The 19298-nt window shown below is 40.5% G+C and overlaps 1 protein-coding gene across 2 annotated transcripts in view; it reads right to left on the bottom strand.

Annotated features, from left to right (window-relative positions):
- LOC128657396 (zinc finger protein OZF) overlaps positions 1 to 19298 on the bottom strand; it is a 243339-nt gene that overhangs the window by 106582 nt on the left and 117459 nt on the right. For both annotated transcript variants that reach the window (XM_053711729.1, XM_053711730.1), the window contains one exon: positions 12454 to 12555. In XM_053711729.1, the coding sequence (XP_053567704.1) occupies positions 12454 to 12555 (102 nt within the window). The remainder of the gene's footprint in view (positions 1 to 12453; positions 12556 to 19298) is intronic.

Here is a 19298-nt window from a genome sequence, read left to right as displayed (position 1 = left end):
AGATTCCCTCTTAATTACTTGTGATGTCGAATCATTATATACCTCTATCAAACATGAATTTGGACTAAAAGCAGTAGAATTTTTCTTGAACATGCAATCTAATGATAAATTTGAAAGAAATAAATTTATAATCAAATTGTTACAGTTTGTACTTACACACAACTATTTTGTTTTCAATGATAACTTCTACTTGCAAATTCAGGGCACCGCCATGGGGTCATCCTGCGCACCTACATATGCGAATATTTACTTAGGGTGGTGGGAAAGAGAATTTGTGTTCAATGAAAGCATGTCCAAATATACTGACTGTATAAATTTGTGGTGTCGGTACATAGACGATCTCTTCATAATATGGACGGGTAGTGCAGAAACATTTAAAGAATTCATATCTATTCTGAATCAAAATGATATGAATTTGAGGTTGACTTACTGTATAAGTGAGAGTACAGTGGAATTTCTGGACCTCCATATTTACAAAGATAAGAACAACTGTCTTAAAACTGACCTTTTTAGAAAGAAAACGGCTACTAATTCAATTCTACAATACGATAGTTGCCATACCAGGGGTACTAAGAATGCAATCCCCACAGGGGAATTCTTAAGAATAAGAAGAAATTGCAGCGATTTTCAAGTCTTCAATGAACGAGCAAAAGAATTGAAAATAAGACTAAAAAACAGAGGATACACCCGTAAAATTATCCGAAAAGCGTACCAAAGAGCAAAAAGAACACCAAGGGAATCCTTGTTAATTCCAAAAAAGAAAAACAAAACTGTTGACAGGGAAGTCAGATTTGTAACCACTTACAATAACAATCATAATAGAATTACTGATATTTTAAACAAACACAGTGGTATTCTAAAATCTGACACAGATTTGTCAACCTTTATAGGTGACAAAATAAAAACCAGCTGGAGGAGAGCACCAACTATTGGTAATATGTTGGTCAAAAGTCATTTTACCAAGAGAAAATGCAGCAAATATGTATGTGGAACATATACGTGTGGCACATGCAGTTTCTGTAAATTCATATCTAATGAGAGAGAGTTCACTACTCGCACTGGAGGCACAAAGCGGATGCTTGGATTTGCCAACTGTAAAACTAAAAATGTGGTTTATTGCTTACTGTGTAAGTGTGGAAAGAGGTATATTGGTATAACGACCCGAGAACTACGTACGCGACTAGGGGAGCATGTGAATAGCATTAAGAACTGCATCAAAGATCAAGAGAAAGGAAAAATTCTCACCCCAGTAGCTAAACATTATGCCAAGAATCATGGTACCAAACCAGATTTAAAGGTCTCGGTACTTCAGGTAATCAAACCTGGAATTAGAGCAGGTAATGTGGAAAGCATGCTACTCCAGGCAGAATGCCGTTGGATCTTTTGGTTGAACACGTTGGCACCAGTAGGCCTTAACGAACAGGATGGCTATAATTCGTTTCTATAAGACCAGTATATCTATAAGCACTTATTACAGATAGCTGGTAAAATCTTGTACAAACAGGAGATTTAGAACTGGTATCTTCTAAAAGGAAGCTAATATCCAATCAGTAGTCCAATATATGGTTATGCAATAAATGTATATATCAATGCCCTTTCATAACATCTCATTTGAAAATTCTAATACTAGAATTACCAACGTAATATATACAAATCTTCTTTCTAAATGTACGCTGTTCTCGTCTGAGTAATAAATTAATATCTTACACATAGAAATTCTTTAATTCAGATATGTGCCTAACTTCCAATAAACAGATGTGGTATTACAGCTTTATGGGCATAATAGGGATATATAGCTATACAGTTTATGTATATAACATCTACCATAGAAGGCAAATAATAAAGCCTATCTCAATCCCCCCTTTTTTGCTAACTAATCTCTTCTCTCTGACTTAATTGTATGGGATACTACTTTGTGGATCCAACACTTAATACCAGTAAGATTATTCATCCTTGAATTTCTGTTATGAAATAAATTATTGATAGCCACTTTATGAATCCCGGTTTGGAATATGTAAATGTAATTGGAATATGTAACATTATTATTGGCTATAAACATATCGAATTAATGGGTGCAAATATGAGTGCAATGGTGTTATGAGAACTTGAAAGAGATCATCAACATGCCAATGTGTCCTTTAATATTATAAACTACCTGCATAACATGTTAACTCTTACATGATAATTTATCGATATTTTATCAATAAACACACTTGAAAATGGAATATATGGGATAATTGATAGTCCTGGACTTCATCTCCTTATGTGATATCAATATCATCCATTATAATCGCATACAAGATTGTTGACAGTATTTTTCATCTTGCTGTATAATCACAATCACAATGAACTGTCTATCGTAACTAACAGAACCAATACACAAGATTCATAAGTGACTCGCAATATTCTGGATTGTCGTATTTGACAGTTATTTTAACATGGTGCCGTACATGACATATGAGACTTAGATAATGTTTATACTTGATGAGGTTATGCACAGTGTTTAGCAGTTGATCTGCAACATAACATATTCAAGCAGAAACCAATGCGAGGAAGTTACTTATGTATAAGCCCTGTCTAAAAACGAGTGTTTACATAGGCGTTAACAATACACGCCTTCAAATATATGTCACTGCCCAAGAAGTCATGTGACAGGTGACTACCCAATTAGATGTGTCACTAACGATTGGCTACGACCATAGGGGTGTGTATGATTACTCACTCCTGATTGGCTAACGGCACTACTTTAACAGTGAGTTTGGTGCGAGTCTGGTTAGCCTTTGACAAAGCCACTAGCGTGGCGAAATGCGCATCAGGCGCTCTCTATGAATGCTTAACTATTTGCCTCTGTGGGTTATTTTGTGTATTAGTACCTGATAGGAGTTATATACATAGTCACTATTTAATTAAGTGTATACTTGTCCGGTATGTGATATGGGCTCTATCCACTATTAGTCCACCATCCGACAATTGATATTTGAGTTTTTCCTATTACTACACTACCTGACATACTATAGATTGGGACTCTGGCAAGCTTAGGCACTGCTCCAGTATTGCACTAGATAGATATATTGTTGTGTGAGGTCAATCCTCTTTATAGCTTAGCCTTTTGTGCAATCCGTGAGCATTTTGTGGTGCCTCCTTGCCAGACTCTATCATTTAACTAACATTATAGGTGGTTACCTGGGCATCTTAGCATTCAGTTTTCATTTTAACTGTTTTTAACTCTGCACTGTATATGTGGAATTTTCCACCAGTTTTATTTTAACATGTAATATTAAAAGTTATATTTTATTATACTTGGCTCGCTCCCAGCCAACTCACTTACACATTACCTTAATTTGTGGCTACACTGTGTGCTCTGACATATCCATTTTTCTCTTCATATTTATCTATATTTATGCTAGGATATTGAGCACCCCCCTGCCTATCAATTAGTTAAGAGATTGACTCTCTCTACACAGGGTTGATATACTCTACTTCCCTGTAAGATATACAGTATAATTTGAGTTGGGGACATAATTAAAACTACAATGTATACTCTCTCTTTATATTTATATAACTACCGAATAGTGTCTTACCCTTGAAAGGAATAGCCAAGAGCTTTGACTTAGATGATACATCAGCAGACCACAATTTTAACCATAACGCTCAACGCGCTAAAATGGCAAATCCTGCATTCTTAGCCGCCATCTTAGCAATTTGAAAGGCGGCATCTGTAATAAAAGAATTAGCTAGCTTGAGAGCCTTAATTCTATCTAAAATATCCTCTAAAGAGCTTAAAGACCTTAAGAGACTCTTCTAGAGCATCAAACCAGAAAGCCGCTGCAGTAGTCACTGGAACAATGCAGGCTGTTGGTTGTAAAAGGAAACCCTGATGAATAAATAACTTCTTTAGAAGACCCTCTAATTTTTTATCCATAGGGTCTTTGAAAGCAAAGCTGTCCTCAATAGGAATAGTTGTACGCTTGGTCAGGGTAGATATAACTCCCTCCACCTTAGGGACAGTCTGCCAAGAGTCCCGAATGGTGTCTGATATGGGATACATTTTCTTAAAATTAGGAGGAGGAGAGAACGATATACCCGGTCTGTCCCACTCCTCCTTAATAATCTCCGAAATTCTCTTAGGAACCGGAAAAACATCAGTGTAAGCGGGTACTTCTAGATATTTGTCCATTTTACACAATTTCTCTGGTGGTACCATAAAAGGGTCACAGTCATCCAGAGTCGCTAAGACCTCCCGAAGCAACAGGCGGAGGTGTTCTAGCTTAAATTTAAAGTACATAAAGTCCAAATCTGTCTGAGGTTACAAACTACCTGGTTCTGAAAGTTCTCCCTCAGACAAAATTTCCCTGACCCCCAACTCAGATCCCTGTGAGGGCACATCGGAAATAGCCAACAAAGCATCAGAGGACTCGGTGTTTACATTGATTCCTGTCCTACTGCGTTTACCCTGTAACACTGGTAATCTGATTCTCTTCAGACTGAGAATCATCCTTAGGCACACTTTCTTTACATAAAATATGCTTTTTACATTGTAAGCCCTTTCAGTACAAGAGGTACACAAAGTAAGAGGGGGTTCCACAATGGCTTTTAAACACATAGAACAAGGAGTTTCCTCAAGTTCAGACATGTTTAACAGACTAGCAATAGCCACAATAGTCGTAATTAACCTTTAATAGTGAATTAAACAAAGTTCAGAAAAATATGTACTGCGCCTTTAAATATTAAAAGCGCAACAATTTTACTGTAATGCACTAAAAAAATAAGCTAAATCACCTTGTAAAAAACTTTTTATATATGGTAAAAAAAACTTTAAACAAGGATAACAGCCCCTGCATCTCCTTCTTGCCCCTGAATACTACAAATTGAATCAACAACGATCCGGTGATTGATTATCCACTTTTGGCCCCACCGGAGCTAGTGTCTGCTGCCTTCTAGTTAGGAGAAACTACGCGTCTGAGCGCGCGAAATAGGCCCCGCCCACCATGGGCGTCGTATCTACAGTCTCCCTAACCGCATGGAAAGCGGTTTTCATAGCCATGTGGTCCCCAAGTCACAAAAACACATAGTCGTTATGCCTGCCTGCTGCCTTGATAAACATAGTATAAATACAGCTGCCTCTCCCAGTGTCAATCCCTTAATAAACTTTCAAAGTAATTATTATTATGTATGCACCAGTAAGTTCAGTAACCCATAGTCCCTATATGTCTACTGCCTACCCCTTCCCCTACAGGGAATAATGTCAGCCATTTTTGATATAACCAGTCTCCTCAGAAAAACACAATTTATGCTTACCTGATAAATTTATTTCTCTTGTGGTGTATCCAGTCCACGGATCATCCATTACTTGTGGGATATTCTCATTCCCAACAGGAAGTTGCAAGAGGACATCCACAGCAGAGCTGTTATATAGCTCCTCCCCTAACTGCCATATCCAGTCATTCGACCGAAAACAAGCCAAGAAAGGAGAAACCATAGGGTGCAGTGGTGACTGTAGTTTAAATTTAAAAATTACCTACCTTAAAATGACAGGGCGGGCCGTGGACTGGATACACCACAAGAGAAATAAATTTATCAGGTAAGCATAAATTGTGTTTTCTCTTGTAAGGTGTATCCAGTCCACGGATCAGCCATTACTTGTGGGATACCAATACCAAAGCTAAAGTACACGGATGAAGGGAGGGACAAGGCAGGTACTTAAACGGAAGGTACCACTGCCTGTAAAACCTTTCTCCCAAAAATAGCCTCCGAAGAAGCAAAAGTATCAAATTTGTAGAATTTTGAAAAGGTATGAAGCGAAGACCAAGTCGCCGCCTTGCAAATCTGTTCAACAGAAGCCTCATTTTTAAAAGCCCAAGAGGAAGCCACAGCTCTAGTAGAATGAGCTGTAATCCTTTCAGGAGGCTGCTGTCCAGCAGTCTCATAGGCTAAGCGGATTATGCTTCTTAGCCAAAAAGAAAGAGAGGTTGCCGAAGCCTTTTGACCTCTCCTCTGTCCAGAGTAGATAACAAACAAAGCAGATGTTTGACGGAAATCTTTAGTAGCTTGTAAGTAAAACTTTAAAGCACGAACCACGTCCAGATTGTGTAATAGATATTCCTTCTTTGAAGAAGGATTAGGACACAAAGACGGAACAACAATCTCTTGATTGATATTCTTGTTAGATACCACCTTAGGTAAAAACCCAGGTTTGGTACGTAGGACTCCCTTATCCGTATGGAAAATCAGATAAGGAGAATCACATTGTAAGGCAGATAACTCGGAGACTCTGCGAGCCGAGGAAATAGCTACCAAAAAAAGAACTTTCCAAGATAAAAGTTTGATATCTATAGAATGAAGAGGTTCAAACGGAACTCCTTGAAGAACCTTAAGAACCAAATTTAAGCTCCATGGAGGAGCAACAGGTTTAAACACAGGCTTGATTCTAACTAAAGCCTGACAAAATGCCTGAACGTCTGGAACATCTGCCAGACGCTTGTGCAAAAGAATAGACAGAGCAGAAATCTGTCCCTTTAAGGAACTAGCTGACAATCCTTTTTCCAAACCTTCTTGGAGAAAGGATAATATCCTGGGAATCCTGACCTTACTCCATGAGTAACCCTTGGATTCACACCAATAAAGATATTTACGCCATATCTTATGATAAATTTTCCTGGTGACAGGCTTTCGTGCCTGTATTAAGGTATCAATGACTGACTCGGAGAAGCCACGCTTTGATAAAATCAAGCGTTCAATCTCCATGCAGTCAGTCTCAGAGAAATTAGATTTGGATGGTGGAAAGGACCCTGAAGTAGAAGGTCCTGTCTCAGAGGCAGAGTCCATGGTGGAAAGGATGACATGTCCACTAGATCTGCATACCAGGTCCTGCGTGGCCACGCAGGCGCTATCAAAATCACTGATGCTCTCTCCTGCTTGATCTTGGCAATCAGTCGAGGGAGCAGAGGAAACGGTGGAAACACATAAGCCAGGTTGAAAGACCAGGGCGCTGCTAGAGCATCTAGCAGCGTCGCCTTGGGATCCCTGGACCTGGATCCATAACAAGGAAGCTTGGCGTTCTGGCGAGACGCTATGAGATCCAGTTCTGGTTTGCCCCAACGATGAATCAATTGTGCAAACACCTCCGGATGGAGTTCCCACTCCCCCGGATGAAAAGTCTGTCGACTTAGAAAATCCGCCTCCCAGTTCTCTACACCTGGGATATGGATAGCTGATAGGTGGCAAGAGTGAATCTCTGCCCAGCTAATTATCTTTGAGACTTCTAACATCGCTAGGGAACTCCTTGTTCCCCCTTGATGGTTGATGTAAGCCACAGTCGTGATGTTGTCCGAAGGAAATCTGATGAACCTCATTGTCGCTAACTGAGGCCAAGCCTGAAGAGCATTGAATATCGCTCTCAGTTCCAGAATATTTATTGGAAGGATAGTCTCCTCCTGAGTCCACGATCCCTGAGTCTTCAGGGAGTTCCAGACTGCACCCCAACCTAGAAGGCTGGCATCTGTTGTTACAATTGTCCAATCTGGCCTGCGAAAGGTCATACCTTTGGACAGATGGACCAGAGATAGCCACCAGAGAAGAGAATCCCTGGTCTCTTGATCCAGATTTAGTAGAGGGGACAAATCTGTGTAATCCCAGTTCCACTGACTGAGCATACATAGTTGCAGCGGTCTGAGATGTAAGCGTGCAAACGGCACTATGTCCATTGCCGCTACCATTAAGCCGATAACTTCCATACACTGAGCCACCGAAGGGCGCGGAATGGAATGAAGAACCCGGCAGGAATTTAGAAGCTTTGATAACCTGGACTCCATCAGGTAAATTTTCATTTCTACAGAATCTATCAGAGTCCCTAGGAAGGAAACTCTTGAGAGTGGGGATTAGAGAACTCTTTTCCTCGTTCACTTTCCACCCATGCGACCTCAGAAATGCCAGTACTACGTCCGTATGAGACTTGGCAATTTGGAAGTTTGACGCCTTTATCAGGATGTCGTCAAAATAAGGGGCCACTGCTATGCCCCGCGGCCTTAGGACCGCCAGAAGCGACCCTAGAACCTTCGTAAAGATTCTTGGGGCTGTAGCTAATCCAAAGGGAAGAGCTACAAACTGGTAATGCCTGTCTAGAAAGGCAAACCTGAGAAACCGATGATGATCTTTGTGTATCGGAATGTGAAGATAAGCATCCTTTAGATCCACTGTAGTCATATATTGACCCTCCTGGATCATGGGTAGGATGGTACGAATAGTTTCCATCTTGAGTGATGGAACTCTGAGGAATTTGTTTAGGATATTTAGATCCAAAATTGGTCTGAAGGTTCCCTCTTTTTTGGGAACCACAAACAGATTTGAGTAAAAACCCTGTCCCTGTTCCTCCTTTGGAACTGGATGGATCACTCCCATAACTAGGAGGTCTCGTACACAGTGTAAGAATGCCTCTCTCTTTATCTGGTTTGCAGATAATTGTGAAAGGTGAAATCTCCCTTTTGGGGTGGAAGCTTTGAAGTCCAGAAGATATCCCTGGGATATAATTTCCAACGCCCAGGGATCCTGAACATCTCTTGTCCACGCCTGGGCAAAGAGTGAAAGTCTGCCCCCTACTAGATCCGTTACCGGATAGGGGGCCGTTCCTTCATGCTGTCTTAGAGGCAGCAGCAGGCTTTTTGGCCTGCTTACCTTTGTTCCAGGTCTGGTTTGGCCTCCAGACTGTCTTAGACTGAGCAAAAGTGACCTCTTGTTTTGCATTAGAGGAAGTTGATGCCGCACCTGCCTTGAAGTTTCGAAAGACACGAAAATTAGACTGTTTGGCCCTTGATTTGGACCTGTCCTGAGGAAGGGCATGACCTTTTCCTCCAGTGATATCAGCAATAATCTCCTTCAAACCAGGCCCGAATAGGGTCTGCCCCTTGAAGGGAATGTTAAGCAGCTTAGATTTTGAAGTCACGTCAGCTGACCATGATTTAAGCCATAGCGCCCTGCGCGCCTGTATAGCAAAACCAGAATTCTTAGCCGTTAGTTTAGTCAAATGAACAATGGCATCAGAAACAAAAGAATTGGCTAGCTTAAGTGCTCTAAGCTTGCCAAGTATGTCATCCAATGGAGTCGCTACCTGTAAAGCCTCTTCCAGAGACTCAAACCAGAACGCCGCAGCAGCAGTGACAGGAGAGAACGGCACACCTGGTCTATCCAATTCCTTAGTAATAATTTCTGTAAACCTTTTAGGTATTGGAAAAACATCAGTACACACCGGCACTGCATAGTATTTATCCAGTCTACACAATTTCTCTGGCACTGCAATTGTGTCACAGTCATTCAGAGTTGCTAAAACCTCCCTGAGCAATACACGGAGGTGTTCAAGCTTAAATTTAAATGTTGAAATATCAGAATCAGGTATCTTTCCTGAGTCAGAAACATCACCCACAGACTGAAGCTCTCCTTCCTCAGCTTCTGCATATTGTGAGGCAGTATCAGACATGGTTCTTAAAGCGTCAGTATGCTCTGCATTTCGTCTAACCCCAGAGCTATCTCGCTTACCTCTAAATTCAGGTAGTCTGGCTAATACCGCTGACAGTGTATTATCCATGACTGCCGCCATGTCTTGTAAAGTAATCGCTATGGGCGCCCTAGATGTACTTGGCGCCATTTGAGCGTGAGTCCCTTGAGCGGGAGTCAAAGGATCTGACACGTGGGGAGAGTTAGTCGGCATAACTTCCCCCTCGTCAGATTCCTCTGGTGATAAATTTTTTAAAGACAGAATATGATCTTTATTGCTTAAAGGATTATTTTCTGTTATAATTTTTAAGCTAAACTACTAACATATTAAAGTTAATAAACATTAATTAAAACCTATTGACCTATATTTTCTCCAAAACGAAGTTTCATAACGTTCTAAAAGTGATATCTTTTATTCGCCGATGATGTCACGTTATCCTGCCCACTATTTTCAGCACTGCATGTTCAAAATACTTAAACCAATAACTTTGTGTTTAAAGCGCCATTTTGAAACCTAGGTATTGTAAACGGATTGGTACAGAGCAAAGGATACCCACGGAGTGGGTTTGGAAAACAATTAAATTTGCAGACAAGATTTCTGATATACGGTAGAGATATGTTAATGAAATGCTATTGATAAAAAGCGTATTTGGGGTAGTTAGTTAGTAACAGGCATAGAAAATATTTACTTACAGTGGCCCTTTAAAGTGAAATCAGTACATTTGGTACACATTCTAAGAGGGGGTTCCACCATGGCTTTTAAACATAATGAACAAGGAGTTTCCTCTATGTCAGACATGTTTGTACAGACTAGCAATGAGACTAGCAAGCTTGGAAAACACTTTAAATTAAGTTAACAAGCAAATATAAAAAACGGTACTGTGCCTTTAAGAGAAACAAATTTTGTCAAAATTTGAAAAACAGTGAAAAAAGGCAGTAAATCAAACGAAATGTTTACAGTGTATGTAATAAGCTAACAGAGCATTGCACCCACATGCGATTAACCCCTTAGTTCAAAAAACGATAGACGTTTTTTAACAGTCCCAACAAACTGCCACAGCTCTGCTGTGGCCCTACCTTCCCCAATAAACGACTTTAGGCCCTTTAGAGATGTCCTATAGCATTCAGGGGACTTCTGAGGAAAACTGGATGTCTCAGTCTGTAATTTTAACTGCGCAAAAAAAGCGCTAAAATAGGCCCCTCCCACTCATACTACAACACTGGAAAGCCTCAGGAAACTGTTTCTAGGCAAAAATAAAGCCAGCCATGTGGAAAAAACTAGGCCCCAATAAAGTTTTATCACCAAAGCATATATAAAAACGATTAAACATGCCAGCAAATGTTTTATATTGCATTTTTATTAGGGTATTACCCCTGAGAGTAAGCATGATACCAGTCGCTATTAAATCCCTGTATTCAGGCTTAACTTACATTAATCCGGTATCAGCAGCATTTTCTAGCATTTCCAATTCTAGAAAAAATTGTAACTGCACATACCTCATAGCAGAGTAAACTGCACTCCATTCTCCCGCTGAAGTTACCTCTCTCCTCAGACATATGTGAGAACAGCAATGGATCTTAGTTACAACCTGCTAAGATCATAGAAAACTCAGGCAGATTCTTCTTCTATTTACTGCCTGAGATAAAATAGTACAACTCCGGTACCATTTAAAAATAACAAACTTTTGATTGAAGAAAAAAAAACGAACTATTTTTCACCACTCTTTCTTACTACCTCCATGCTTGTTGAGAGTTGCAAGAGAATGACTGGATATGGCAGTTAGGGGAGGAGCTATATAACAGCTCTGCTGTGGGTGTCCTCTTGCAACTTCCTGTTGGGAATAAGAATATCCCACAAGTAATGGATGATCCGTGGACTGGATACACCTTACAAGAGAAATAAAAAGACTGAACATACCTTAATGCTGCTTGTAGCATGACACCGGTCTCCACACTGAAGATTTCTCTTGCACTACCTTCAGAACTCTGTGGGAACCAGAATGGATCTTAGTAACGTCTGCTAAGATCATCAACCTCATGGGAGAAAAAAGGATCTCTTCATTCCTCTTGGGAATCCAGACTGATAATTTCTCCCTGAGGAAAAATAGTACACACCGGTACCATTTAAAAAAAAAAAAATTCTTGATTGAAGAAACTAAAACTAACACCTCACTTTATTTCTTTTCTTCCTATTACAAACACAGGCAAAGAGAATGACTGGGGGTGGAGGGAAGGGAGGAGCTATATATACAGCTCTGCTGTGGTGCTCTTTGCCACTTCCTGTTAGCAGGAGGATAAATCCCACAAGTAAGGATGAAATCCGTGGACTTGTCATATCTTGTAGAAGAAAGACACATTTTGGTACTTTCCCTCTATTCTCTTATTGTGAATGTAAATTCAGATGAATCGGTGCCCGGTTTTTAATAATCCTATTAAAAACAAGGGCACTTTAATTAATCAAAATTTACACTTCATTCTTTTTCTTCAAATACTTACCTTTTAATCTTCATAGCCATTCCAGCGATTCCCCCGGTCGTCGAAAGCCTCTTCATACATCAGAAATGACGAATCCGGCTTTCTCCTCCGGATTCGTCATTTTGGACCCGCAAAGAGGGCTTGCGACGGGCGGAGGAAGCGCTGCAGTGGCTGTCAGGAATAAAAGGTAAGTATTTGAAGAAAACAAGTGAAATGTAAATTTTGATGAATTAAAGTACCCTTGTTTTTAATAGGATTATTAAAAACCGGGCACCGATTCATCTGAATTTACATTCACTTCAAATAGCTTACATGTTTTTGGCTAAAAGAGAAGTTAAGACATGACACACGTGCACACTCACCTGTATCTTGTGTGCTTCAGACACAACACACGTGCACACTGATCTATAAACCAGGTCCCTCAGGCACAACACACATGAACCCTGATCTATAAACCAGGTCCCTTAGACACAACAACACGTGCATACTTACCTCGTTTGATGATGTCTCTGGTCTCATCTGTTGCTCCCAGCTGTTGCCTCACACATATATCTTCTGTTATGACAAATTTCATTACATCAACGTTATCTTCATCTGTACAAATAAAACAGATTCAGTTTTTATATCACATGATCTAGTTTTTATAACTTTACCATAAAACCTTTTTTTTTTTCCATATTTCCTAGACACAGACAATAGCACAAGGTAGACAGACTGGTATCTTTTCTTCTTATTCTTGAATTATTTTATCTTTTAAGCTAAAAATGTAGGTTTGGACACAACACTCACCTGAAACCTACATACCTAAATTAAAACATACGTGTGCACTAACCGATAACCTGTGTGCCTCACACACACATCATACATTCATTGTAACCTGTGGCTCACACCCCTCACACACATCATACCTGCACACTTGCCTTTAACTCACAACCTCATACATCTAAACTTACCTGTAACTCACACCCCTCATACGTGCACACTTACCTGTAACTCGCACCCCTCACACACCCCTCATACGTGCACACTTACCTGTAACTCGCACCCCTCACACACACATTATACGTGCACACTCACCTGTAACTCACAACCTCATACATCCAAACTTACCTGTAACTCACACACATCATACGTTCATGCTCACCTGTAAGTCACATCCCTCACACACATATACGTGCACACTCGCCTGTAACTCACATCCCTCACACATGTGCACACTCACCTGTAACTCACACTGCTCGCAAACATCAAACGAGCACACTCACCTGCAACTCACATACCTCACACACATCATACGTTCACACTCACCTGTAACTCACACCCCTCACACACATATCATAGATGCACACTTGAAAACATGATTAATAAAAGGATATATAATCCAAAATCAAGTCCTTCAAATTGTCTTCATAGAGAAAGGCAATAATAGTGCATTATAATATTTTATGAGAAGTATTTATCTCCAAAAAAACAAAACAAAAACGCCAAGTTTGTACTCACATCTGATGAAGCGTTATGCTCTTTTCCAAGTGTACCATATTATTTAAATGCTCATACACAGCCAATTCTGTGATATGTTGAAGCGTAGCCAGATATGGGATGAAAGTATTTAATACATACAAGTAAAAACAATAAAATGGTTTAAAAACAAGGGCTAACAAACTATGATAACGAGAACCCCCCATATACCATGAGTCCCATACTGTCTATATAATTGTACACAGCAAATACGGCTAGACCAGTTCCTCTAGGACCAATAGATGGGTCAAAGTCTCAAAAAATACCATGATGTACTTTCCTTTCAAAATGACACGTGTTTCGCCATTTTCAATGGCTTTTTTAAGGATCTCTCTATTGTTCCTAACTTTGGATATTTAAACTCATTCTGGTCATGTGTCACTTCCGGTTTTCCTATATTCTGTAATTTCCGGTATAGTGACTTCCGGTATTGTCACTTCCGGTTTCAATGTCATTTTGCATCCATCCGTTATGTTGATATCAACACACTTTGACCTCCAAAAAATGGATGCCAAAAACATAATTTATATAAGAACTTACCTGATAAATTCATTTCTTTCATATTGGCAAGAGTCCATGAGCTAGTGACGTATGGGATATACATTCCTACCAGGAGGGGCAAAGTTTCCCAAACCTCAAAATGCCTATAAATACACCCCTCACCACACCCACAATTCAGTTTAACGAATAGCCAAGAAGTGGGGTGATAAGAAAGGAGCGAAAGCATCAACAAGGAATTGGAATAATTGTGCTTTATACAAAAAAATCATAACCACCACAAAAAAGGGTGGGTCTCATGGACTCTTGCCAATATGAAAGAAATGAATTTATCAGGTAAGTTCTTACATAAATTATGTTTTCTTTCATGTAATTGGCAAGAGTCCATGAGCTAGTGACGTATGGGATAGCAAATACCCAAGATGTGGAACTCCACGCAAGAGTCACTAGAGAGGGAGGGATAATATAAAGACAGACAATTCCGCTGAAAAAACAATCCACAACCCAAATCAAAAGTTTTAATCTTTATAATGAAAAAAACTGAAATTATAAGCAGAAGAATCAGACTGAAACAGCTGCCTGAAGTACTTTTCTACCAAAAATTGCTTCTGAAGAAGAAAAAACATCTAAATGGTAGAATTTAGTAAAAGTATGCAAAGAAGACCAAGTTGCTGCTTTGCAAATCTGATCAACAGAAGCTTCATTCTTAAAAGCCCAGGAAGTAGAAACTGACCTAGTAGAATGAGCCGTAATCCTTTGAGGCGGGGATTTACCCGACTCCACATAAGCATGATGAATCAAAAGCTTTAACCAAGACGCCAAAGAAATGGCAGAAGCCTTCTGAACTTTCCTAAAACCAGAAAATATAACAAATAGACTAGTAGTCTTTCTGAAATCTTAGTAGCTTCAACTTAATATTTCAAAACTCTGACCACATCCAAAGAATGTAAGGATCTTTCCAAAGAATTCTTAGGATTTATGACACAAGGAAGGAACAATAATTCCTCCATTAATGTTGTTAGAATTCACAACTTGAGGTAAAAATTTAAATAAAGACCGCAAAACCACCTTATCTTGATGAAAAATCAGAAAAGGAAACTCACAAGAAAGAGCAGAAAATTCAAAAACTCTTCTAGCAGAAGAGATGGCCAAAAGGAACAATACTTTCCATGAAAGTAATTCAATGTCCAAAGAATGCATATGCTCAAACGGAAGAGTCTGTTAAGCCCTCAGAACCAAATTAAGACTCCAAGGAGGAGAAATTGGCTTAATGACAGGCTTGATACGAACCAAAGCCTGAACAAAACAATGAATATCAGAAAGATTAGCAATTTTTTCTGTGAAACAGCACACAGAAAGAGCAGAGATTTGTCCTTTCAACGAACTTGCAGACAAAACCTTATGAAGAAACTATAAAATCCTAGGAATTCTAAAAGAATGCCAAGAGAAATTATGAGATGAGCATCATAAAATGTAAGTCTTCCAAACTCGATGATAAATCTTTCTAGACAGAGATTTACGAACCTGCAACATAGTATTAATCACTGAGTCAGAGAAACCTCTATGACTAAGCACTAAGCGTTTTAATTTTCATACCATCAAATTTAATAATTTGATTTCCTGACGGAAAAAACGAATCTTAAGGTCTGGCCTAAATGGAAGTGACCAAGGTTGGCAACTGGACATCCGAACAAGAACCATATACCAAAACCTGAACGGCCATGCTGGAGCCACCAGCAGCACAAACGATTGCTCCATGATGATTTTGAAAAATCACTCTTAAAAAGAAGAACCAGAAGGAGCAAAAATATAGGCAGATTGATAACTCCAAGGAAGTGTCAATGCATACACTGTTTCCGCCTGAGGACCCCCGGACCTGAATAGGTACCTGGGAAGTTTTCTTGTTTAGATGAGATGCAATCAGAACTATTACTGGAAACCCTCACATCAGAACAATTTGAAAAAACACATCTGGCTAAAGAGACCATTCTTCCAGATGTAAAGCTTGATTGACAGAGATAATCTGCTTCCCAATTGTCTAAACCTGGGATATAGACCGCAGAAATTAGACAGGAGCTAGATTTAGCCCAAGCAAGTATCCGAGATACTTCTTTCACAGCCTAAGGACTGAGAGTCCCACCCTGATGATTGACATATGCCACAGTTGTGACATTGTCTGTCTGAAAAACAATAACGTCTCTCTCTTCAAAAAGAAGCCAAAACTGACGAACTCTGAGAATGCACAGAGTTCCAAAATATTGAATGGTAATCTCGCCTCCTGAGATTTCCAAACCCCTTGTGCTGACAGAGATCCCCAGACAGCCTCCCAACCTAAAAGACTTGCATCTGTAGTGATCAAGGTCCAGGTTGGATGAATCGAAGAGACCCGTAGAACTATATGATGGTGATCTAACCACCAAGTCAAAGATAGTTGAACATTGGAATTCAAAGATATTAAAAATGATATCCTAGAATCCCTGCACCATTAATTCAGCATAAAAAACTGGAAAGGTTTCATATGAAAATGAGCAAAGGGAATTGAATCCAATGCTGCAGCTATGAGACCTAAAACTTCCATGCATATAGCTACTGAAGGAAATAATAGAGACTGAAGGTTCCGACAAACTGAACCTAATATAATTGTCTCCTGTCTGTTAGAGACAAAGACATTGACACAATCTATCTGGAAACCTAAAAAAGGTGACCCTTGTCTGAGCAACCAAGGATCTTTTGATAAAAAGATCCTCCAACCATGTCTAAGAAGAAACAACAAAAGTTGAATCGCATGAGATTCTGCAGAACGAAAACACTGAGCCAGTACCACGAGATCGTCCAAATAAGGAAACACTGAGAACCTTGAAAAGATTATCAGAGCTGTCGCTAGACCAGAAGGGAAAGCAACAAATTGGTAATGCTTGTCAAAAAAAAAAAAGAATCTCAGAAAATGAAAAATAATCTGAATGAAAACAGAAGAAGATATGCATCTATTGTAAACAAATAATGCCCTTACTGACCAAAAAGGCAGAATAGACAATATAAACACCATTCTGAAAGAAGGAACTCTTATATGACAAATCAAAAAGATTTTCTATCTTTGGGACAATGAATAGTTTTGAACAAAACCCCAAACCCTGTTCCTGAAATGGAACTGGTATGAATACCCCAGATAACTCCAGGTCTGAGCAGCGCCTTGAGACCCCAACGGGTAACCAGCCGTGCCTCACAAGTACCCAACACATACAGGTCTGAAACATACTTCAGAAAAGTGTGAGCCTTTACTGGAATAGCTGGAATATGCTAGAGAGAAAAAAAACAGAATTTATGCTTACCTGATAAATTACTTTCTCTTGCGGTGTATCCAGTCCACGGATTCATCCTTTACTTGTGGGACATTCTCCTTCCCTACAGGAAGTGGCAAACAGAGCACACAGCAGAGCTGTCCATATAGCTCCCCCTCTAGCTCCATCCCCCAGTCATTCGACCAAAGGTTAGGAAGAAAAAGGAGAAACCATAGGGTGCAGTGGTGACTGAAAGCCTGCGCAAACGCTTGAACGTCTGGTACCTCTGCCAGAAGCTTGTGTAAAAGGATAGACAGAGCAGATATCTGTCCTTTTAATGAACTAACTGACAATCCTTTCTCCAATCCTTCTTGGAGAAAAGACAATATCCTGGGAATCCTAATCTTACTCCATGAGTAACCCTTGGATTCACACCAACAAAGATATTTCCGCCATATCTTATGGTAGATTTTCCTGGTGACAGGCTTTCTAGTATCTATAACTGACTCAGAGAAACCACGCTTTGATAGAATTAAGCGTTCAATCTCCAAGCATTCAGACGTAGAGAAATTAGATTTGGATGCTTGAACGGACCCTGCATTAGAAGATCCTGCCTCATTGGCAGTGTCAATGGTGGAACAGATGACATGTCCACTAGGTCTGCATACCAAGTCCTGCGTGGCCGCGCAGGCGCTATCAGAATCACCGAAGCCTTCTCCTGCTTGATTCTGGCGACCAGACGAGGGAGAAGGGGAAACGGTGGGAAAACATAAGCCAGATTGAAGGACCAAGGCACTGCTAGAGCATCTATCAATACCGCCTTTGGGTCCCGGGACCTGGACCCGTAGAGAGGAAGTTTGGTGTTCTGACGGGACGCCATCAGATCCAACTCTGGAGTGCCCCATTGCTGAGTCAGCTGGGCAAATACCTCCGGGTGGAGTTCCCACTCCCCCGGGTGAAAAGTCTGACGACTTAGAAAATCCGCCTCCCAGTTGTCTACTCCTGGGATGTGAATTGCTGAGAGATGGCAGGAGTGATCCTCCGCCCACCTGATTATCTTGGTTACTTCCGTCATCGCTAGGGAACTCTTTGTTCCCCCCTGATGATTGACATAAGCTACAGTCGTGATGTTGTCCGACTGAAATCTGATGAATTTGGCCGCAGCTAGTTGAGGCCATGCCTGAATAGCGTTGAATGTTGCCCTCGATTCCAGAATGTTTATCGGGAGAAGAGTTTCTTCCCGAGACCATAAGCCCTGAGCTTTCAGGGAGTCCCAGACTGCACCCCAGCCTAACAGACTGGCGTCTGTCGTTACAATGATCCACTCTGGTCTGCGGAAACATATTCCCTGAGACAGGTGATCCTGAGACAACCACCAGAGAAAAGAATCTCTGGTCCCCTGATCCAACTGAATTTGAGGAGACAAATCTGCATAATCCCCATTCCACTGTTTGAGCATGCATAGTTGCAGTGGTCTGAGATGTATCCGCGCAAAAGGGACTATGTCCATTGCTGCTACCATTAATCCGATTGTCTCCATGCACTGAGCTACAGATGGCCGGGGAATGGAATGAAGAGCTCGGCAAGTAGTTAAGAGTTTTAATTTTCTGACCTCCGTCAGAAATATTTTCATTTCTACCGAGTCTATTAGAGTCCCTAGGAAGGGAACCCTTGTGAGAGGGGAAAGAGAACTCTTTTTGATGTTCACCTTCCACCCATGAGACCTCAGAAAGGCCAATACAATCTCCGTGTGAGACTTGGCTCTTTGGAAAGACGGCGCCTGAATTAAGATGTCGTCTAGGTAAGGCGCCACTGCTATGCCCCGCGGTCTTAGCACCGCCAGGAGGGACCCTAGCACCTTTGTGAAAATTCTGGGAGCAGTGGCTAAGCCGAAGAGAAGAGCCACAAACTGGTAATGCTTGTCCAGAAAAGCGAACCTAAGAAACTGGTGATGATCTTTGTGGATAGGAATGTGTAGGTATGCATCCTTTAAATCCACGGTAGTCATATATTGACCTTCCTGGATCATTGGTAAGATTGTCC

Source organism: Bombina bombina, chromosome 4 (genome assembly GCF_027579735.1).
Source record: "Bombina bombina isolate aBomBom1 chromosome 4, aBomBom1.pri, whole genome shotgun sequence".
In the NCBI taxonomy this organism is placed as follows: Eukaryota; Metazoa; Chordata; class Amphibia; order Anura; family Bombinatoridae; genus Bombina; species Bombina bombina.
Note: the sequence above shows the minus strand (reverse complement) of the source record. Positions and strands in the feature narration are given on the sequence as shown.